This window comes from Drosophila pseudoobscura, chromosome 3, assembly GCF_009870125.1.
Source record: "Drosophila pseudoobscura strain MV-25-SWS-2005 chromosome 3, UCI_Dpse_MV25, whole genome shotgun sequence".
NCBI lineage: Eukaryota > Metazoa > Arthropoda > Insecta > Diptera > Drosophilidae > Drosophila > Drosophila pseudoobscura.
In genome coordinates, this window is record NC_046680.1 from 15914253 (window position 1) to 15935829 (window position 21577).

Sequence of the window (21577 nt, forward strand, 5' to 3'; positions counted from 1 at the left end):
TTTATAAACATCTGACCCATAACGATATATAATATTAGACCGTGACAGAAATGGTTGTGGTAGCCGTGAGTTTATTGGTACCGGGATGTGCCATCGCTGAGTGTAACAATCGAATAATCGCAAATGCAGCCAAAGTAGTGAAGAATTTGTTTAACAAACACTTGAATGGTGTTTTTTGTTAAAAGTTTAAGCACAAAATTAAATGGTAAATGCCCTCAATTCTTTCACCCAGTACACACTTAAAACTGGGCAGAATCTCGGGAGTGAAAGCCAAAGAACAAAACTTTCTGGTTGGCATCAGTAGTGTGTGCTTGTGTGCGTGTCTGTGTTGACAAAAATACAACAAAATCAAAACGCAGCGAAAACAGGAAGTGTACGAGAGATAAGACATAAAGAGCACTCACCAGCAAGGAATTTATAACTATATATTCCTAATAAGCATCCTCTGTTCTGTCAATGATGTCACGGACAGAAGATATCCACTCCACTCTCTCTTTCCATTCTGTTCTGTTCTGGCTCTTCATCTCGGGGGTCAGTGGGGGCGTTGTTTTAATTTGCAGTTTGTTTCGGGTTTGGATGCTGCGATGCCTTAAACATTTTGAATATCACGTCATTTTTGGCCACGCTTTGTGGCAAGCAGCTGAACAAAAATCGTTCAGCGAAATCGATTCCACTACATTTATGTGTATGTTTGTGCACATATGTATAGATTGTACATTAACTTCGCGAGAGTTTGCATGTGTCCGCGTGAATTGGTGTGTCGTGGGTGCATACATTATATGCACGAGTAGATGAGTGTTTTTACTTTCATATGTTAATGCTATTGTCTTTTATCAAAGTTTCGCGCTATCGCTAAGCCACTCCCCATACTCACCCAAGTCAACTGAGAGAAGAGAGTCTCGTAGTTCTGTAATTGTGGCCTCCTCCTGCGCCACCGCCACCGCCAGCGCCACCGTCTCACCCACCTTCTCCTCTCTGCCTGACCACGATGACGGATGGTGATCAGCGGGAGGCCTTGGTTAGGCGTGCCGAGGATGAGCGCGAGGAGATTGTCAAGCGCTACGAGCTGGGCCTCGATCCCTCCAACATTGTGGATCCCTGGGAAAATCCCACATTCGAAATCTATCACATAACTGATAAGTGAGTTCTTGACTCTTTAATCGCTGTCCCTTAATCTACTGTCTGCTGATATCATATCTCTTTCATTGCAGATATGGCTTTATGCACGACTCCCGCCTGCCCACCACGCGCGACTCTCAGGAAATGCAGCTAACCAAGATTGAGCTCGAGCGTGATAAAAAGTGGATGAAGATGCTGGCCAAGTGGCCGCCCCCTCAGGACAAGCTTCACACACGTGTGTACAAGGGTATCCCCAAGGCCGTTCGTTGGCCAGCCTGGAAGAAGCTGCTCAATGTCGACCAGTCGATAGCCAACAATGCCGGCGTTTATCCCCGTATGCTCCTTCTGGCAAAGAAGTACTCCACGGAGACGCGCCAGATCGACGCCGATGTGAATCGCCAGTTCAGAGACAATCTTGCCTATCGGGAGCGCTACAGCATCAAGCAGTGCTCGCTGTTCAATGTGCTCAATGCTTACAGTATCTACAACTCAGAGCTGGGCTACTGCCAGGGAATGGCTTGCGTGGCGGGCGTGCTGCTCCTATTTATGCAGGAGGAGGAGGCTTTCTGGGCCCTTAATACCCTGATCACCGACCAAAAATACGGCATGCACGGACTTTTCATTGAGGGATTCCCCAAGCTGACGCGCTTCATTGACCACCATGATCGCATTTTGTCCAAGATCATGCGCAAGCTACATAAGCATTTCACCAAACACAATGTTGACGCCCTGCTGTATGCCATCAAGTGGTTCTTCGTGGTCTTCGTAGAGCGGGTAAGTACTATCGTTTAACTTCAGTTGAAATTAAATGTATGTCTGCTTGATTCTGTTGCAGGTCCCCTTCAGTCTGAGTCTACGCGTCTGGGACATATTTCTGTTGGATGGTGATCGCGTCATTCTGGCTATGGCCATCACCATTCTATATCTCCACAAGGATGAACTGCTCCGCATGAAGGACATGGATGCCATCATCGAGTATCTGCAAGTAAAGCTCCACAAGAACTTTGGCTACTCCGACGACGACGCCATACATGCTCTAGAACGTGTGATGAAGAAGCTGAAAGACTTGAAGCTTGATGTGCCTCCACCAGCCAAATCGAATGAGTTCCCCACACGGACCTTGGGAGACTTCGTCGAGGCGGATATGGAAAAGAAAATCGGTCGCCGACGCAACGATTACACAGACACGGAGAAGCAAGTCATAACAGATGTGATATCAAGGTTGTAAATGCATATTTCAAAAAGATAAACAATGTCTCAGGTCTCAGTACTCGTATTATATTTTCAGACAAGAGCAGAATGCAATTGATGTGCAATCGACGGTGTCCTATGAAACTTCGGAGTGCGCTACGGGTGAGTGTCGCGTGGTTTGACAAATTCCCCACCACACTTTTGTACATACTCTAACTAATACTAACGCTTGCTTCCCCACAATCCACTAACAAACCCAAGTAACTCAGTAATTTGTATTCAAGTTTCCGTTTTGTATATTGTGTGGTGCACAGTTGTTTATCACGTTTAAGACATGTATTCATTATTTACAAAACAGAAAGAAATATAAGCAGTTTCCCCGAATCGAATTTGAGTTGGTGTTGCACTACTATTATGTACATGTAAATGTTTATGTATCTGTATATTGATGTCCCCCCGAAACAGCGTCATTTTTAGTTTAATTATGATATGGTATATGTATTTCTTTGTATTTGTTAATAGCGATGTATAGATTTTATTTTGATTATTGGATTGTAGGGGGAGACAATTCCCTATAAGTTTACATTTTAATTCAAATTTTGAACGGTGGGTGAGCGGAGAGAACAGTTCTTCGATCAATAGAAATGGGATGATCGTTGGAAGTAAATTTAATGGAAGTTAGTTCATGTTAGTGGTTTTGTATGGAATACCGAGAACTTTAAGGACCCCTTAGCTGTAACGGATCTAACGGGCACTAATTCTAACTGAATCTATATACATATATCTATGCTGTATAAATATTACCATCTAGGGGCTGCCCCAGTCCCTGTCCAGCCGTAACCAAACAATCAATCCAGTTCACGCTTATTAAGTACGCCCCCTAAAGTTCATGTCACATAATTCGGATGATCCATTTTGTAACCCATGTCTAACCCATTGTCCGCTACGTGTACATATGTATGTCTACATCGATCACATGCCACCGCTTCGCTTCTGCGTCTGCGTTTGGGTTTGCGTCCGCCCCCGACCCCGCCCGGTATGATGGAGCCGCCGAAATCTGAAAGTAAATCCAGATATGAACTAAACCCGCAATCGCTTCTGTAATTTTGTTCCTAGGTGATGCATACTCAATGAAAACCTATCAGAGTATCACTAGCTTAGCCACCTCGCCGGCAAATAGCAGCTACTCGCTGTACAGCAACGGATACGTGGTGACCACAATTGAGAATGCCCACGACCACGACCCTAGTCGCAGCCAGAGTATCCACAATCTCACCTATCTCAACTCTCAGCCGCCGCAGAATTCCCTTCCCAATGGGCTGCAGCACATGCGGCACAGCTTCAGCAGCGATAGCGACAGTCGCAATCGCCTCGATCTGGATCAGGCACTGGAGGCGCTCCAGAGACAGCAGTTGCACTTGCACGTGACGCCAACATCAGCAGCTGGCCACCGGGAGCCGAATCAGGGTATTTATATCGTGCAGAATGGAGGCAGGCACATGGATCAGCAGCAGCGTGATGGTGCCAGTGCCATTGACGATGCCAATGATGCTGAAGCTGACGATAACGATGATGCGCTGAGCGTGGAGAACACGCGGCTTTAGTTTTTAGTTGATTTCTAATATTTAATATTTCTTTATGTAGTTAATGTCTTCCTTTATGGTTTGTAAAACGCATTTGCCAACTTAAATTCCAATTCCCATTGCTCACAATGAAAATTTCCACGTACTTAGCTTTAATTTTTGTATTTTCAACGCGTTGCATCGGGAAAACTGAACTATTAATCATTTTCTAGAATTAATGTTCTCAATGTTTGTATCTAGTTTTTTCTACTTTTATGTTGCCTCCTCCTCTTTCTTTGATATTAAATAACTACTTACATATGTATTCCAAAACTGATAACTCCTAAGATTCCAACGATTCCGTTTGAAACTACGTACAACGATTAATATTTATTGATATCCGCCTAATGACATTTCTAAACTACTTTTGCACCTATTTCCACATAATTTGTTAGGCTTCTTTCCCTTGCATTTACTCATATTACATATGTAATCAGAAAGAAACTCAAATTTAGTTTACCTTAAAGCCAAATTGAAATGGTAGTTGTAATTTGATTAGCCAATAATTATACCAATATGATTGTACACACCACATACGAGTACAATATAGCAAAAGTTCCGTACCGTACCACACAAATAAATATAATTTTGTACCGAAAATGAACTCACTTGCCAGCATGATTAATGAATATACATAAATAGGACTACATGCATATATTATTACCGATCCAATGTTTGAAATGCAAAGAAATGTTTCAGATTCAGATATCAGTATGAATCCGGCTCGCTTTGCACCACCTCACATACACCTCGTACAATCACTACAACACTAACACCGCTAACAAAAACCACTTCACATTTACACTCCAATCAATCACCTCCCAATCTCAACGAAAACTAAATGAAAATTTCAAAAACCAAACTTCTTTCCAACTCATTGGCCACAAACCGAACTGGGATTGGTCTGACGTTGACGTGTTCTGTTCGATAATTCAAAAACAAATAAATTAAATGCCATTTTATTAGTTACGCTTACTGTTCCCGAGGACTCGCACTCAATACGAAGTTCGCTTGCAGGTACTTCAGTTGCCTCGCACGGCTCGTCGGATACCATGTCGCTGGAGGACAACAAGTGAGTAACAAGTAGCCTGGAATTTTGTAGACCCCCAACTAATCGGGCTGGTGATCATGGCTCTTTACAGTATTCACCTGAAAACCGCCAATATGCTTCAGAGCACGCCACAGCGAGAGATGCTTTTGGGCACCTGACGTCAGCTGCCGCCGGCGTCTAGCTCGACGCTGGCAGCTGCAGAAAATCATACCACAACAGCATTAGGGAGCACCGCCACGTCTTCTCCTCGAGCCAGCCCAACACCACCGCCTGTTCCGCCCCGATCGCCGCTAGCTCTTGGATGATTGGCAAAGCAGCAGACGACAACGAACCAACGATCTGGAATAACCTAGGGCCTGCTCGTTTTCGTCTGCTGCCTATGCCTTGCCTTGAGTCTTCTATTCTTACCACAGCAACTGGAACAGCAGCAGCAGCAGCATAGCTGGCAAACACACCACTTCCAAGAGTAGCGAACTAATTTATGATAATCATCAATCACACCATCTGTACATAAGTCGTTTAAGTTGGAGAACAAAGAAATGGCGCTTGTAAAGAAGCTTTTGGCGGACCCAGTTGATCGAATTAGGGGTACAACGGAGCTAAATGAACATTGCAGAATGGTAACTTCTGTTTTGAAAATTGATTAAGCAATTGAGAATTAAAAGCAAAATGCTAAAGGAACAATATTTAAGCAAGAGCAAATCGTATCTAATACACATACAATCCGGTTAGAAGTCTATTAGATTGCATATTGAACTACAAATAAACATATATTATAAATTGTTGTAAATTGTACTTGTATATACGTACCGATGAAAATACAAAGCAACGTTAAAAAGTTACGTCCAAGAAATGTAAGCGATTGTAAAGCCGGTGCCGGTGCCGGAGCCGAACCCGGAGCCAAATGCAACCAAATATTAATCGAAGAATCGAATCATTATGATAGATATAATATGTAGTTATACGAAACCGCAACAAATTGACGAACGAAATGATAGTGCATTCTTTATAATAATTTCCGGGTTGAATATTTACACGGATCAGACCATGAATCATTAAATTAAGTTTCCCAACAAGGGAATCATGTTTATTTAAGTAATAGATTATGTTCAAGAGCGTTTTAAAATAAAACTTAACTGAACTTGCAGCGTTTCCCCCCATTTTCACGCATGTGAGCTTCACAGCTTGCCGCCCTTTTCGATAATCTTTCCCAGATCCTTGAGCGACACCTCGCCTGTGCCGCGTGCCAATGGCTGCGGCTGGTTGGGTCCTGGCTTCCAGCCCACAAAGTAAATGATTTGAAAGGTGGCCGGCACACCACTTTCGTTGGGTTTGGCATAGAGCTCCTGGTAGATGGCACTGGCCGCCAGCATTGTCTCACGACTAAGGTGTGCGGGCCTATTGAAAGCCGCGTTGTTTTCCGCCATTCCCTTGAGATCCCACATCAGCTCAAACATGCTGGGATAGCCAATTACTAATTCGTCGGTGTCTATGGTCAGCATGGTGAAGCCGGCGCGGTTTAGGAGAGATCCGATGTCGCGTATTTGGGTAAACGGCGAGATGTGCGGAGAGATGCCACCTTTGCGCTCCAGCTCGGCCAACTGCAGCGAGGAGCGCAACTCATACAACGTATCCCCGCCAAACATGGAGGCTATGAAGACGCCGTCTGGTTTTAAGCTGCGCTTTATCTGGGCAAAGCAACCAGGCAGGTCATTTACCCAATGCAGACTAAGGCTGGAGATGACCAGATCCAGAGAGTTCTCCTCAAACTGTGAATAGAAAAAGTTGGACGTGATCGTTGAAAAGAAATTAAAATTATTTTTTACCCACATCCAAGTCCTCCTCATCTCTGACTAATTTGTGTATTTTGAGGCCTGGCGTGCCCTGCGCCTGCTCAAGCATCGTGGCACTAGTGTCTGTGAGCGTCAGATGCTCCACGCTCTCTGCCAGAATGTGCTTGGAGAGGTAGCCTCGACTGCATCCGATGTCGGCGGCCGCCTTGAACTCGCGTTTAATGTCAAACACACGATCCGCCAGTCGAAAGCCCACCTCCTCCTTCAGATAATCATAAAGTCCTACATCTTCACTGTGGACGCAAACAGTTCTTAGAAAGCCTTTTTAAAACCCGAGGAAAACTTACCTCAGGGCGGCGCGTTCCTTTTGTAGCCGCTTGGCGTTGCGGTCAAAGATGTTTTGATGCGTGGGCTGTGTGAGTGAGGAGAGGGCCCGCAGATCACAGGTGACCTTTAAGGTTGATAACTTTGTTAAGTTCTTTAACATAGTCCGTTTAGTAAAATTAAATTGAATGTAGGGTATGCGGTAACAGTACACCGGCAGAGAAACAAACCAAAACAGAATCAGCTGTTTGAATCAGCTGTGTGAATCAGCTGTCGCTGCCCAACACTGTCTGTCAGTAATACATTTTGGCGCCAAAAGCCGTAGTTCAGCGCGAGTCTGTGTTTATTTTATTTTCATTGAACATTGAACAAAATGAGCTTCTCGCGAAGTGCCCTGCGCTATGCGCACACCAATGGATACACTGGGCTCCTGTACACGCCGAAGGGCGAGTTTATCATTACGTGTGGCACCGATGGTGATATTCGCCACTGGACGTGCATCAGCGACGATGACCCGCGCTCCACCTGCCTGGGGGAGTTTGTCATGTGCATCGCTCACTCGGGCAGCCGCCTCCTGGCCTCCACCGACCGCAACACCATCCATGCCTACACGTTTCCCGAAATGGACAGCGATGGAATCCTGATGCGGTTCACCGCCCCAGCAACGTGTCTTAAAGTGTATGGCGAGTACACGGCAGCAGGCAGCGAGGATGCAACAATTAAGGTGCTACGCGGCGAGAATGTGGGCAATGTAATTGTCCTAGAGGGTCATACAGGACCTATACTCGCTCTGGACATGTTTATTGAGAGGAAATTACTGGCCTCTGTTAGCGGCGACGGACAACTGAAGGTGTGGAACTTTGAGACGGCAACAGAGCTGAAGAACATTACTGGACTTCCACGAGTGAACAGTTTCGAGAGTGCGACTCAATACGGCACGCCCACCTTTGAGCCCCAGAGCGGGGAACTTTTGGCCTATGCAGTGGACAACGAAATTGTGGTGCTCAACACGGCCAACTGGGAGGTCGCCTACAAGCTGCGCGACGATAAAGTCTCCAGCAACTACAGCTGCTGCCAGTTCTCTCCAAACGGGGAGCGTCTGGCCGCTGGAACAACCAAGGGCGAAGTGAGCGTCTTTGACATAAAGAAGCGAACAGCGATCTCTGTGGAGTCGCCGCCAAATGATTGCAATTCCATCACTTGCCTGGCCTGGAGCAATGCGGACGAGGAGGAAGTGGCCTTTTGTGATGCCACTGGGCAGCTGGGAACCGTATTCATGAGCGAAGACGCAGAAGCCGATATGGAAGAGGAGGAATTAGAAGACGTCCGAGCGGATCTGCTAAGCAAATTTAAGTTTGCGCGAGCAGGAAATCCAGAAGCGCCTGCAGATGATGGTGACGGCGTTAGTCTAGAGCAGTTGAAGCGCGACGTCATGAACTATGCGGATCCCATTGATGACGAGCTCTCCCGGGCCAGCAGCAGTAGAGTGGAGCCTGCGCCAGCTGCACCTCAAATCAAGCTTTTCAAACAGCAGTCTGCCTTCCAGCCCAGCGCCACGCCTTGCGATCTCGAGCACCGATACATGGCTTGGAACGATGTCGGCATAGTCACAGGCCACGTGGAGCCGTCTGGCGAGAGTTCCATAGATGTGGAATTCCATGATGCGAGCATTCACCATTCGCTGCACATAAGCAATTATAACCAGCACAATCTGGCCAGCCTGAGCAGCGGGGCCCTAGCTTTGGCCTCCAACGAGTCCAGCAAGCTGGTGGTGATTGCTTTGGCCGCCGCGGGAAACAAAGAGTGGTCTCTCAGCCTGCCGGACTGCGAGTCCGTGGATGCGCTGGTGGCCACCAGCCACCTGGTCGCAGTTGCCACCAGTTCCAGTTTCCTTCGCATCTTCAGCGTTATGGGTACCCAGCGCGAGGTGTTGAGCATACCAGGCCCTGTGGTGGCTTTAGCCGGACACGAGCACAGCCTGATGTTGGTCTATCACAGCTCTGCACCTAGCCAGACCCAGCAGTATCTTTCGGCCATGCTAGTGACTATCAATGGACTTAGCCTTCGCCTCGAACATCTGCCTGTGCCACTCACTCCTGGAAGACAGATAGCCTGGCTCGGCTTCAGTGAAACAGGGTCGCCTAGCATGGCAGACCACATGGGTCTGCTGCAGCTGTACAGGAAGAGCAGCAATGCCTGGTTCCCCATTTGTGACACCATGAAGCAGAGCTCCAGCGTATCGAACAATTACTTTGTGGTTGCCGTCTCCGAGCGTCGGCAAATCGTACAGGCAGTCCTCTGCCGCGGCACATCCTATCCGATGACCAATCCCCGCCCCATGCTGCAAGAACTGCGCATGCAAATCCCACTATGCGATATCGAAGTGGAAAAGTCGGAACTTGAGGATGCCCTGCTGCGATCCAGTCTGATGCAGGCGGAGGGCGCCGAGAAGATGCAGAAGGAGACCGCCATCAAGCTTTTTGCGCTGGCCTGCAGCAGCGAATGCGAGACACGGGCCCGCGAGCTAATCGAGTCGATTGCCTGCACTGAGCTCCTACAGCTGGCTGTCAAATATGCCACCAAGCGGGGACGGATTCATCTCTCTGATCGCCTGTGCGAATTATTGCCCCAGTTGGAGGCTATCCAGGAGGCACGCAAGCAGCAGACGCTGCTGGGCGCGAGCGGGATAGCAGCCACCATTGTCCTCCCCATGACACCCACAGCAGGATCTCTGGGTCAGGGACCTAAGCCCAAGCCCATCGAGTTGAGCTCCTCGAAGCGCGGGGCCCTGAAACGTTTCACCAATTCGCCAAATATGTTCAAGGCAGCTACTCGTCCCTCAACACCCGAGTCAACCACGCCGCTGGATACACAGGAGAACATTTTCGCTGACGCCGAGTCTGAGGTGGCGACTGGTAAATCCACGGAACAGCGTACTCCTCTAAACTCTGTCAATCCCTTTGCCATGAAACGCAAGCTGGTCGACACAGGGGTTATATTTGGGTCCGAGAAGCTAAAGCTCGCTAAAAAATAAACATCTAATTAGGCCTTTCATTTAAGTACCTATAAAATAAATAAATCATTTAATATTAGATTATTGTAGATGTATTAGATTAACTGCCAGTTGATGGTTTCGGCGGATGGTCACACTCGAACCATCGAATCGAAATCTGTACTTTCAGCGAATTTCATGTCAGACCAGTACCAGTACACTTTAGTTTGACTTTTTATAGAGTATTACACGTCACAATTTCTAACACCAACATTTAAGCACATATGTACGAAAGAGCCCACTCCAAAAAACTCTGAGGCACAGCTCAGCGCCAATGCAGTTAGAAACTTTAAAATTTACAGTAATTTGTGAGTAGTACTGTAGTATTGGTAACTCTTTGCCAGCACTCAACACTGGAAGCTTTTCCATTTCATCTGTTGCATCGCTTATTTTTCTGACAATCGCCGTTACTCTAAAGCGACGCACACTTGAGCATGCACATACACATCGATGAGTGGAAGAGTATACGACTGCGCTTATTTATTAGTTAACTGAACATTGTCCGTACCGGTTGTTGTTTTCTGTTTTGTGCTGCAATCATACCGATAAACCTTGAATTAATCTATTCATATGTGTATTTCGTGTGTGTTCGTGTGCTGTTTGCGAAAATTACTAATTATTGATACACCTATTACCGCCGATACCGAATATCCACCCGGTTAGTCTAGGAAAATGACGAAGAGCAAGAAAAAGAAGGCTGCTTCTGACAAGAACAGTAATATAAAGGGGGAAGAGATCACTCCCGCCAACAAAGTGACGCCGCCAGACACGCCACCAAAAAACGGACTTAAGATCGTCAACAACGGCAATGGCACGAAACGAAGTTCCACTGTCCCCTGGGGTAAGCAACAGGTCCATGGCTACGGGGCTTTCCTTGCTCATCAAATCCATGTTGCTCTTCCCCATAGAACGGGAAATCATTGGGCAGTTTCTGCTGGAGATGGGCGACAGTCAGAAGATCAGTGCTCGCAATGATTGGTACGTGGATAAGACGCAAATGCGGATGCTCTTCGAGGACTATCTGGAAAAGAATCCCAAATACACGGAGCTTCGCCTCAAGCTGTCAGCCAATGGAGCCTATAACGTGAGTATCGGGGCGCTCTCAGTGCAGCAAAGACACTCGCGCACGCATACTAGAAAAGCCCGTTCGCGATAAGAAAGAATACCAACACATACAGATTTTGCATGCATTTACTTTGTTTGCCAACCTTCGACACTCGTCGAAGCTACTCAAAAATCGTATCCATGCAGCATTCATATACAAGTGTAAAATATTGGTGCATCAGATTAGATTATCTGTTCGAGTATCACATATGTAGGTATGAGTCAATGAATGGTTGTGGGCACACCAATGAATGAGTGTGATTCATCTCTCGCTCGGTTTTCTTACCAAACTTAAAAAAAAGTAAATATATACATACATACATGTATGGCTTTCAGACAAAGGGAGTTCTCTGGGTAATCTTTTTAAACTCAAGTTGAATTTCTTTATAAAAGATATATGCACATCCATATGTGTGTAGTACATACATATGTACGTGTCTGTTCGTGACTCTTTCATTGCATACATATGTACATATATACTATTGTGCCATCTGAAACCAAAACTTGGAGTCTTGTGATTCCCAGCTTTAAACAAAAGCAATAGCAAAATAAAGGTCTCAAATTACGCAAACGTCGAAACTTGGCAGCAGAGATAATCAATGTGGGTGGTAAAGTAACCAATAAACAATTTACAGAGAGAATAATCGCAATTTTTCGTTTCAAATTCAATAAAAAGATTGGGTCTCTGATGCAACGAACCAACTTCCTGGTGAACACGCCGCGGGGAAGCTCCAACTATCGCATTAAGAGCTTCTCCTTGATGGAGTTTCGCAGGGAGAAGATTAATGCGATCGATGAGAGGCATCGTCAGAGGGATGGAGTGACTATCACTGAGCCAGGGGCTGCTGTGGTGGGAAAAATGGAGGGGGACATAATCGAACAGTATGTCCTCGATACGGCAGCCACGGCGATGCCTTTGAAGTATCAAAAAACTCTAATAATGGGGACATCAACGAACTTTGAACTCAACTCCCTGGGGTGCTACATATGCGAGACCCACTTTGAGTCGATTGAAAAGTATGAGGAGCATGTGGAGCACCATGGCGATGAGTCGGACTTTAAGTCACTCGAGAAAATGACCAAATTGTAAGGCAAAAGTAGATGCCTAGATATCCTGCCTATCTTTTAACCTGCCTTCCACCTCGACAGCTCCAAACCCTTGGTGACCCTCTCGTACCAGACTTGCGTGGACAGTCACTACTTTGGCTTCACCCTAAAGACCGACCTTAAAGATGTGGTCGTGCAGAAGTTCATTATTGTGCAGTTGCGCCAGTTCTACTACGTGTACAATAGACGGATGCCAGTGACGATGCCCGAGAGTGGGGAGATGGTTTTCTTTGTGGACTCGCACGTGTTCACGATCCTGAGGGAGATGCCCATTGTGATCGGGTTCACGAGCAAAGGTCAGCGCTACGTGGAACAGCACCACTTCATGCGAACGAGCGCCCTGCCCAAGCCCATGTTCAACATAAACCCGTACAGGCTGTGCAGCAAGGAGATCTTTCGCAGCAAGGGCTTGTTCCGTGCCAATCCGCCTACGGAGGTTGTGCGCGCACTGAAGCATGACAATGCCCAGTTCCTTCTGGCGCAGTACGACAATGACTACCGCAACTACTGTGAGCGGGGTAGAGAGCTCACGCAGGTGAATATCGGCGGCGCTCTGCGCACTCTCTTACAGGTGGAGGACATAGAGTGTCTGCAGCACTATCTGGGGCTGACACAGTCGAAGGTGGAACTACATCAGTTCGGCAGGGAGCTGTCGGTGAAGATAAAACTGTCCTCCGCCAATAATGGAGGTGTCGAGGGTGTCCTATCTCCGGGCGACGACGTGCTGATAATTAACGAGAGTGTCCCGAATGGGAGTCCCGAAGATGTTCGGAAGCTGTTGGAAAACAAAAATCTCGTTCTGGAACTGGCCCTTAAGGACTTCGATGCGATCATCAAGTGGGCCCGGAGTGTGGACAAGATGCTCGGATCGCTGAAGAAGCAGCCGCGGGTCTACTTTGCCCGCATCCTCGGCGTATCCACCCAGCGAGTGCACATCACCTGCGAGCGACAGCTGGCGGACAACACCACGTATACGCTGATCTTCCGACCAGTGCGGGCTGTAATGCGCTACCAGTACCGGGCTCTCGAGCAGTTGGGTCTGACCAACAGTCAGCATGTGCAGCGAATTCTCTTTCCTGCAGAGATTCCACGCCAGCCAGTGGCCGTGGGAGCTCTGAAGCTTCACAACCAGTGCATATCCAGCAATCCAGAGCAGATGCAGGCAGTGAAGCAGATTGCTCTGTGTCCCAAGCTGCCGGCTCCCTATATTGTCTTCGGCCCTCCCGGAACCGGCAAGACGGCAACCATCTGCGAGGCCATTTATCAGCTATATGTGTACAAGCCAGAGTCTCACATCCTCGTGCTGGCCGGATCGAACACCGCCTGCGATGAGATTGCGCTGAGGCTGCTCCGCGCCATAGCCAAGGCGCCGGAGACCCAGCCGCGGCCCCTCACTCGCATTTTCGCCGCCTGCTGCGATCGACGCATCGACAACATCAATGACCTGCTACTGGAGTACTCCAACATGTATGCCCTGCACTTTTACCCGGCCGTCGAGGCAGTGCACCAGTACCGCATCGTCGTCTGTACCCTCAGCTTGGCAGGCAAGCTCTCGACGGGTGGCTTCGCCCTCGACAATTGCAAGCGGCCCGTGTTCTCGCATGTGTTTGTCGATGAGGCAGCCGCCTCCACCGAGACGGAGTCCCTCATGGGCATCACCTGCACGATCTCATCTGACACGAATTTAATTCTATCTGGGGATCACAAGCAGCTCGGCCCAGTGCTTCAGTCGCAACGGGCCAACGATTGGGGTCTGTCCGTGTCCCTGTTCGAGCGGCTTCTCCAGCGAAAGTGCTACCAAGTAGATGCGGGCGGTGGCTACAATGCAGCTATTCAAACGCGTCTCATTCGGAACTATCGCTCCCACCCGGAGATCGTTTCTCTCTACAACGATCTCTACTACAATGGCGAGCTCAAGGCGCAGGCTCCCATGGGTGAGCAGATCCTCCGCCCTTGCCTTGCAGAATATGATAATATGCAGAAAATCTTTTTTTGATTTCAGAGAATGTCTGTCGAGCGCAGAACTGGTTCCACACGACCAACGAATGTTTCCCGATTATGTTCCATTCGGCCTTTGGCACAGTAATGAACACCAAAAAGTCGGTTAGGTGAGTAGGAGCTGCCATGGCACCACTCCGAAGCATCATCTACGGTATACATCTACGTTTTCTCTGTTCCGCAGCCTGTGCAACAACAAGGAGATCGACACTGTAATGGATTATGTAAAGGATCTAATGTACTTTGGTATCAACGGAGAGCCAGTGGCGCAGACGGACATCGGGATCATCTCGCCGTACAAGAACCAATACCAACGCATCCAAGAGCAGCTTAACATGCGCAATTGGACGCAGATCGATTGCGGTTCTGTTGAGTTGTTCCAGGGCAAGGAGAAGCCGATCATCATCGTGTCCTTTGTGCGCTCGTTCACACCCAAGCTGGGCTTCCTCGACAATCATCGGGTGAGTGACTTCCCTCTGGAACGGTCTTCTCTGTGTAACTAATTTTTACCCCACACAGCGTTTGAATGTCTTGCTCTCGCGGCCGATGTCTATGCTGATTATGATCGGCAATCCACGTACGCTGAGCCAGAACCCTGACTTCCGGCGTATCATCGATCTGTGCCGTGCGCGAAGGACTCTTGTGGGTTCCCCCTATTATCCGGATGAAAATGGCATGAAGGTCGTCAACGGAACTGCTACTGGAGGAGCTAGAGAATCTGAAATAGGCAAGAATGAAAGATTGGGACACACACAATTTAGACGTGGTAATCCCAATGGTCGTGGCCATTGCGACAAACCCCAGAGAAACAGATATCGTGAGCAAATAAATATTATCCGAGCACAATCCAATGTCGAAGATTCCATTCCACTTGCAAAATAAATTGGCGGACCTGTAGCCACAGTTCACACAGTTCTCTACCGCCACATCCTCCTCACTGCTCACAGCTCCTTGTTTCTCTGGCCCCGTCTCCCGCATCCACTGAGCAACCCCAAGCTAACTTGTCCCTCTATAATTCAGCTGCAGCAAAAACCGACACCCCACCGCAGGCGTCCATGGTGTTCTACAATCAGAAGGATCTTCTCAAGCTGCGCACCGAGTCAAAGGATGACGCCAAGTCGGAGTTGGACAAACTATTCGATGAATTGCCCAAGGTTCCGCGCTACGTGGATCACAGCTCGGACGCTGTTAGCTCTGTCTCTGCTCAAATGATGGGACTGAAGGTGAAGAATAAAACGGAGGTGAAAGCCAAACTGCTGGCAACAAGTTCAACCAAATTGGAGCCAGTTCCAGTCAAGCCATCTTCACAAGCATCTGTTCCAGCAAAGCTTCCAAGAACTCCAGCTGGGCCCTCAACCTCATCCGCAACCACCCCAAAGAGCTTCACGGGTCCGATGCGACCAATATCTAATCCAATTGCTCCATCAATGAGTTCACCAAGGACCTTCACGAGTCTACCAACACGAGGACCAACGGAGTATAGACATATTCCAACCGGATTCGCACGATTCGAGAACATGCGTGCGCCGTCTGAGTCGCATTTCAACACAAGCCACGGAAATTGGAACAGCTACAGCCATCCACGGCCAGAGGAACCCACAACCAAAAAGAAATCGAGATGTGCCATTTCATAGCTAAGGAACCCAATTTGACTCACAGCCCCTATGAGGACCCGGGCGGTCGCCTGATACAACAGTCGTCTGCTGGGTCCTCTTTTTGACTTTGCTATTATGGCATTAGAGCGGTCTCCGATCGTCCGCGTGCCTAGTAGCAAAACCACTTACAAAATGCACACGCATTTGGTGTGTAACTCCAATCGCCTTTGCGAATAAGAAGTCATTTGATTTCTGATTATTTGCTTCCCTTTTGGTTTCGCACCAAATGCGAGTGTATATTTTATGATATGATTTAATAATGTTAGACAAAGAGACTTTCGTATTCATTTAGAGTTATTCATTTATTCAGTTAGAGTCGAAAAACTCCTGGAGTCAGCTCCAGATAAATACAGAAAAGAAGTTGATCATTTATATTTTTATGTAAAGGAAAGGGCGTAGCTAACATCCTCCACTTGTTACAAATGAACGATGCATTCCATTTATAAAATGTCAAGATTTCGATAATTTTACTAGAAAACTAGAAACATATGTTTCAATGAATCAAAATTAAACTTTTGTTGTTCATACGAATTGTTAAAATAATATTAATTGAAAGACATGATGTATGAGATATATATATGTTATTTAAATGGGAGACCGGTAAGAATACGCCCAAGTCTTTCCCTGCTACAAATGAATTCTATGGATGCCAGCACTTACGTTTCCATTTACTCAAAGACACCCAGATTTCAATAAAGGCAAACAATAAAGACAAGTACACCACACGTTTTTTCAGCTACAGCTTTGATAAAGAATACAGTTGGCCTTGCAAATTGAACATTTCGAGTGTGAAGGGGGAAAATCGTCTACCTTTCAATACACATTTTTCGTTACTGGTTTACACAACATCAATAGTCAAAAGAAAAAACATTCAGAATTTCTTGAAAATTATTGTGCAAGCAAACACAAGATTGATCGGCATTACGTTGCGTCTCAGTATAAACGTACAGATTTCCAAGCGCGGGATGAATGCTTCTGGGAAGACCAATGGGCGTGGTGCCTCCACAGCCCCCAACTACAATCGACGCAGCACGGCCGCGACGCGAGGCAACGAGACAACCTCCTCCAGGGCCATTTTGACGGCGCCGCTATCGGGTCACTCGGCGGGAGCACGCAAGGCGTCTCACTGCGGAGCGGGCGATGGAGGCTCCGTTGACGGAGGTTCTTGGAAGATGCAAGGACATCGTCTGGGAGGTGGTTCGACATCCGCGACAGGCCCCACAGCACGCCTGGCGCGGCCTACCATTGCTTCGGCCCTGAGGGCATCCAGCAATCAACAGTCGGTCAAGGAGCAGCGCGAGCGAGCCACTATTGCTCTGACGGCCACTCTGAATAGGTCGGCAAAGGGGGCCGCCAAGAGCAATAGTGTTGCAAGAGAAGCTTGGACCAAGAAAGAGGTTGGAATGACAGAGTCGGCGAAGCAAGCGGCTCGATCTCGTCTGTGGCCTACCAAGAAGACGGGTGGAGGAGAGACCCTCCGCCTGAAGAAGGAAACTCAGGCCATAAATCTGGAGGAGACTGCGGAGGTGGCTGAGGTTTGCCTGGAGGGGCATCTTCCGGCTGAGGATGTGTCCAATCGCCTGCTGGAGGCGGGCGTTCAGACCAACGAGCAGGAGATACTCAGCCATGGTCCGCTTCCTGGCTTCAGGGTAGTGATCCCCTCCCAGCCCCTGATGGAGAAAATTGAAAGGGAGCGTCGTGAAACTAAGTCCCGGCTAGACCGCCAAGCGACGCGCAGATTCGCCCCGTACGAGCTGCAGGAAGAACAGCATCTGGACGATCTAAAGGAGTTCACGGAGCGCAATGCCGTCACCAAGCGCAGTCCCAAGAAGCCACCACCCGTCATGTACGCCAACTACGACAATCAGTACCAGAACGTTTTCAAGTCCATGGACGACTTTTTCAACCGTGAGGTCCCGAAGTCTGAGTCCATCACCGACATCAAGGAACGCATCAAGCGCAAGGAGCAGGAACTCCTCAGCCTCTTCGATGGAGTGGACAACACAAACGAGTAGCCAGAGGCTTAACCGTCCCAAAACAAATTCAAATTCCAAATTCTTTGTGCTCAAATTGATCAAAATTACATAATAAAAGGAATGATGGGTCCAAGTACGTTAAAATAAAGTTTAGAAATCGACCGACTTGGACCGTTGACATACATAACTTTTCCAGCAAGTAATTTAAAAAAATAGGTTCAACAAAGAGAACAGGCAGGGAACCAAATATGAAATACACTTCCATTTAATATCTGGTCGTTGTGTGAACACCGATCATTATAACGCGAACGCGCTTTATAATACAATAATCCAATATTTTAGACATGGGACCAGAACACTTGGTTTAAAATCAGCACAATTCAAAAATTTCTGGAGCAGATGCAAGCTTTAGGGAAAAACGACAGTACTCTTTGTGAGGGCATGATGTCAAGTACATTCGTATTTAAATTACGCTTAGACAGGCAGTACTCCAGACTAACCAGTTCTTACTTTCTCTGCGGGCCGACAGTGGGGTCACGTCGCTTTCGCAGTCAACAGTCAGTGCTGCCTCAGTCAACGCTGGCAACTGGTCGCGCGAGCAATGGAAAAGTCGCATCTCAAATTTCCCCATGATATTCGCGATGTGGAAGAGTCCACGAATGCCGAACTGCTTGAGTACTTCAAAGGTGTGTCCGATCTAGCATGTTGCCTGTGTGTAGCTGGTGTAACCTGATTCGTTTTCAGGCGAGCGGAATGGTTTTGTTCAGGTTGGAGCCGAGGGCTACTTCTTTCCAAACAAGTTTAAAGACGAGGCGGAGAAGTATTACAACTTTGAGGCGCGACCGAATGACGTCTGGATAGTGACAGTGCCCAGATCAGGCACCACTTGGACACAGGAGCTGATCTGGCTGCTGGCCAATGGCCTGGACTTTGAGCAGGCCCAGCGGCGACCTCTCACCGAGCGTTTTCCCTTCTTCGAGTTGGTCCACTGACAATTCTGTTGGGCAACATAGTATTCACTGCGTCTTGTTCCCTTAGGTTTCCCCTCTTCATGCACAGCCAGGTCAAGGCAGAGCTTCTGGAGGAGAACCATGAATCAGCTGATGCCTTGGAATTCATTGAGAAGATTTCCCGGCCGGGATACGAGGTCCTAAGTGAAGTGCCTTCCTCCGAGCGACGCTTCATCAAGACGCACTTTCCATTCTCCTTGCTGCCGCCGAGTGTCTTGCAGAACAAATGCAAGGTTCGACTCTTTGTTAAGCAGTTTTTTTTTCATAACAAATGTAATCCAACTACGTATGTATTTCAGATCGTTTACGTTGCCCGCAATCCCAAGGACGTTGCAGTCTCCTATTACCACTTGAACCGACTCTTCCGCACCCAGGGATACATTGGCGACTTTGAGCGCTTCTGGCGATACTTCCAACGAGGATTAAGTCGGTGATCTGTCACAACATCTGTCATATTAAAGCTTGTCCACCGAATGTACTTTGCAGATCCCTGGCTACCTTACTACAGCCACGTGAATGAAGCCCAGAACCATTGCCACTTGTCCAACGTTCTCTTTCTGCGTTACGAGGACATGCTGAAGGATCTGCCAGACACTGTGCATAGAATTGGTTCCTTTCTGGATTGTAGACCGACTGCCGCAGACCTCGACAAACTACTCGATCATCTGAGCATTGAAAACTTCCGCGAGAACAAGTCCGTGAACATGCATGAAATGGCCTCCGTTGGAATCCTGAACAAAAACGAGGCGGGATTCGTCCGGAGCGGCGGTGGAGAGAGTGCCAAAAATGGTCCGCACACTCAAAGGGAGTTTGGCGATAATCCCAAGCTGTTGAAATGCGCCAACGAATGGATCGAACAGAATGTTAAATGCTTTAAGACCATTTGAAACTGTGGAGAAATATAGCTCGACGTCACCTGATTTTGTTTGGTACTTTTACTGTCTGTTTCTTTTTGGTTTAAATTGAGGCTGAACTGGACTAGAACTAACGTATTTGCACATTGAAACTATCCACACTGGCATTCGCTATCTGCTTGTGTATATCGTTAACCTCCGCCTGGGTCAAGGTGCGCTCCATATGGCGATAGACAATGCGGAAGCACACGCTCGACTTGCCCGTCTTTGGATGCTTAAATTTGTCCACTAGACTGATCTGAGAGAAAAAGAGTTAGAGTTATAGGGACTTATCCTCTACTCTACTTACTTGTTCCACAATGTCGCCAGCCACCGTCCGAACCAGATCGTAGAAATCGTTGGGCGAGAAGCCAGCATCAACATCCACATCGGAGGGTAGCCAGAAAGACAGGTCGTTCGTGCACTGCGGATAGTGGGAGATGGGTTTGTACTTTGGCAGATTGTGCAGATCCTTTTCGCTGAACTGCGAAAGGAAGCCGCTGTCATTGGACCAGAACAGGCGAATGTCCGGTATATCAAAGAGCACCATAGCCAGACGCTCGAGGCCGACACCAAAAGCGTAGCCAATTGACTGATGGACGCCGGACTGCTGGAGGATTTCGTGGCGCATAATCCCACAGCCAAGAACCTCCAGCCAGTTGTTTTTGAAGTAGATCTCCAACTCCCAGGAGGGTTGCGTGAAAGGGAAATATGTTTCTACCCAGCGGTACTTGATGCGAGGGCCGAACAATTCCTTTGTTAGACCCACAAGGACGTGTTTCATCTCGTGCTCCATCAGTTTAACCGCTTCCAGAGTGTGGCAGGGCTGCTTCGTCTGGTCCATGCATTTCGATGAGGGAAGAATCAGTTTTGGATCGGCCAATGAGCCCGTCCAAGTCTCCTCGAACAGCTCCAGGCCAGGATTGCGCTCAAAGAGCTTGTCTTTAGTGACTAATCGCACTGCATCTGCCTGATGGAACACCGGGTAGTGGGTACTGTCGATCTCATCGCGCCGATACACTTCCCCCACCACCAGGAAATTGTCCAGTCCACCAGAGATCAATTCAACCTGGTGGGCCGTGGTGTGGGCGCGGAGCAGTTGGTGCTTGTTAATGTAGTAGCAGTCTGATTTCTGGCGACTCACATGGTCGCTGGGTATCAGCAGGTTGTCGAAATTCTGCTGCACTGTCACGACAGGATTCAGTTTGTCGTAGACGGAAAACAGTGGATTTCCGCGCTGATTCCGGTAGGCTCCATAAAAGTAATTTACGATGCGCTGGCGAATGATCGACAGGGGATGATCCTTCTGGAGGTGCTTATTGGCTCCCAGGTACGACAGAATTTTGGGCGTTACATTCGTCCAGCTGTCGGTGGCGTACGTGCTCCCATTCACCTCCAGTTGTGGCTGCGCAGGAGACGGTGACTTTTCCACAACAGCGTTGCTGGCCAGCCAACGGCTCCGGCTGCAGTTCCCCGTGCGGAGAGAGTATCTGGTGCCCTGCACACGTAGTGTCAGCAGCATTTTCGTGGCCTATTTTATTTATTTATATGAACAATTGCATATTATAACACACAACAGAGCAGTAAAATCAGCTGGGAAAATGTAGTTATCGACCCTCGAAAATATACCAAAATAAACCGTCTCATTTAAAAAATATACCGTAAATATACTGACGAACTCA

At 47.9% G+C, this 21577-nt stretch overlaps 7 protein-coding genes across 10 annotated transcripts; 5 read left to right on the forward strand and 2 right to left on the reverse strand.

Moving 5' to 3' along the window:
* The first annotated feature begins 35 nt into the window (after window positions 1-35).
* Window positions 36-6100, forward strand: RN-tre (Related to the N terminus of tre oncogene). 3 transcript variants are annotated; one of them, XM_033377347.1, is made up of 7 exons: window positions 40-205; window positions 840-1140; window positions 1212-1893; window positions 1955-2340; window positions 2408-2472; window positions 4950-5004; window positions 5075-6100. In XM_033377347.1, the coding sequence occupies exons 2-7, from the start codon at window positions 989-991 to the stop codon at window positions 5139-5141; spliced, it is 1407 nt and encodes a 468-aa protein (XP_033233238.1). In that variant the 5' UTR covers window positions 40-205; window positions 840-988; the 3' UTR covers window positions 5142-6100. The 3 variants fall into 3 exon arrangements, with proteins under 3 accessions (XP_033233237.1, XP_033233238.1, XP_004444332.3); XM_004444275.3 differs by having other exon boundaries at window positions 41-205; window positions 4899-5004; XM_033377346.1 differs by lacking the exons at window positions 4950-5004; window positions 5075-6100 and adding an exon at window positions 3427-4536 and having other exon boundaries at window positions 36-205.
* LOC4804876 (arginine-hydroxylase NDUFAF5, mitochondrial) lies at window positions 6039-7344 on the reverse strand. Its single transcript, XM_001361328.4, has 3 exons — window positions 7124-7344; window positions 6814-7069; window positions 6039-6752 (listed from the first exon to the last, which is right to left on the reverse strand). The coding sequence occupies exons 1-3, from the start codon at window positions 7261-7263 to the stop codon at window positions 6162-6164; spliced, it is 987 nt and encodes a 328-aa protein (XP_001361365.2). The 5' UTR covers window positions 7264-7344; the 3' UTR covers window positions 6039-6161.
* A 29-nt stretch (window positions 7345-7373) lies between these two features.
* Ctf4 (Chromosome transmission fidelity 4) lies at window positions 7374-10189 on the forward strand. The gene has a single exon (XM_001361329.4). It carries the CDS (start codon window positions 7474-7476, stop codon window positions 10132-10134), a length of 2661 nt encoding a protein of 886 aa, XP_001361366.2. The 5' UTR covers window positions 7374-7473; the 3' UTR covers window positions 10135-10189.
* Window positions 10190-10309: 120 nt separating this feature from the next.
* LOC6898685 (uncharacterized) lies at window positions 10310-16734 on the forward strand. Its single transcript, XM_002138654.3, has 9 exons — window positions 10310-10460; window positions 10816-10993; window positions 11061-11236; window positions 11933-12342; window positions 12406-14297; window positions 14366-14471; window positions 14546-14822; window positions 14881-15088; window positions 15382-16734. The coding sequence occupies exons 2-9, from the start codon at window positions 10825-10827 to the stop codon at window positions 15993-15995; spliced, it is 3852 nt and encodes a 1283-aa protein (XP_002138690.3). The 5' UTR covers window positions 10310-10460; window positions 10816-10824; the 3' UTR covers window positions 15996-16734.
* A 99-nt stretch (window positions 16735-16833) lies between these two features.
* LOC4804879 (uncharacterized) lies at window positions 16834-18157 on the forward strand. The gene has a single exon (XM_001361330.3). The coding sequence runs from the start codon at window positions 16982-16984 to the stop codon at window positions 18029-18031; it is 1050 nt and encodes a 349-aa protein (XP_001361367.3). The 5' UTR covers window positions 16834-16981; the 3' UTR covers window positions 18032-18157.
* A 177-nt stretch (window positions 18158-18334) lies between these two features.
* Window positions 18335-19922, forward strand: St4 (Sulfotransferase 4). 2 transcript variants are annotated; one of them, XM_033377348.1, is made up of 5 exons: window positions 18335-18438; window positions 18521-18678; window positions 18737-18971; window positions 19031-19235; window positions 19302-19624. In XM_033377348.1, the coding sequence occupies exons 1-5, from the start codon at window positions 18392-18394 to the stop codon at window positions 19434-19436; spliced, it is 780 nt and encodes a 259-aa protein (XP_033233239.1). In that variant the 5' UTR covers window positions 18335-18391; the 3' UTR covers window positions 19437-19624. The 2 variants fall into 2 exon arrangements, with proteins under 2 accessions (XP_033233239.1, XP_001361368.2); XM_001361331.4 differs by having other exon boundaries at window positions 18434-18678; window positions 19302-19428; window positions 19489-19922.
* PheRS-m (Phenylalanyl-tRNA synthetase, mitochondrial) lies at window positions 19920-21529 on the reverse strand. Its single transcript, XM_001361332.5, has 2 exons — window positions 20206-21529; window positions 19920-20154 (listed from the first exon to the last, which is right to left on the reverse strand). The coding sequence occupies exons 1-2, from the start codon at window positions 21415-21417 to the stop codon at window positions 19987-19989; spliced, it is 1380 nt and encodes a 459-aa protein (XP_001361369.2). The 5' UTR covers window positions 21418-21529; the 3' UTR covers window positions 19920-19986.
* Window positions 21530-21577: the final 48 nt, after the last annotated feature.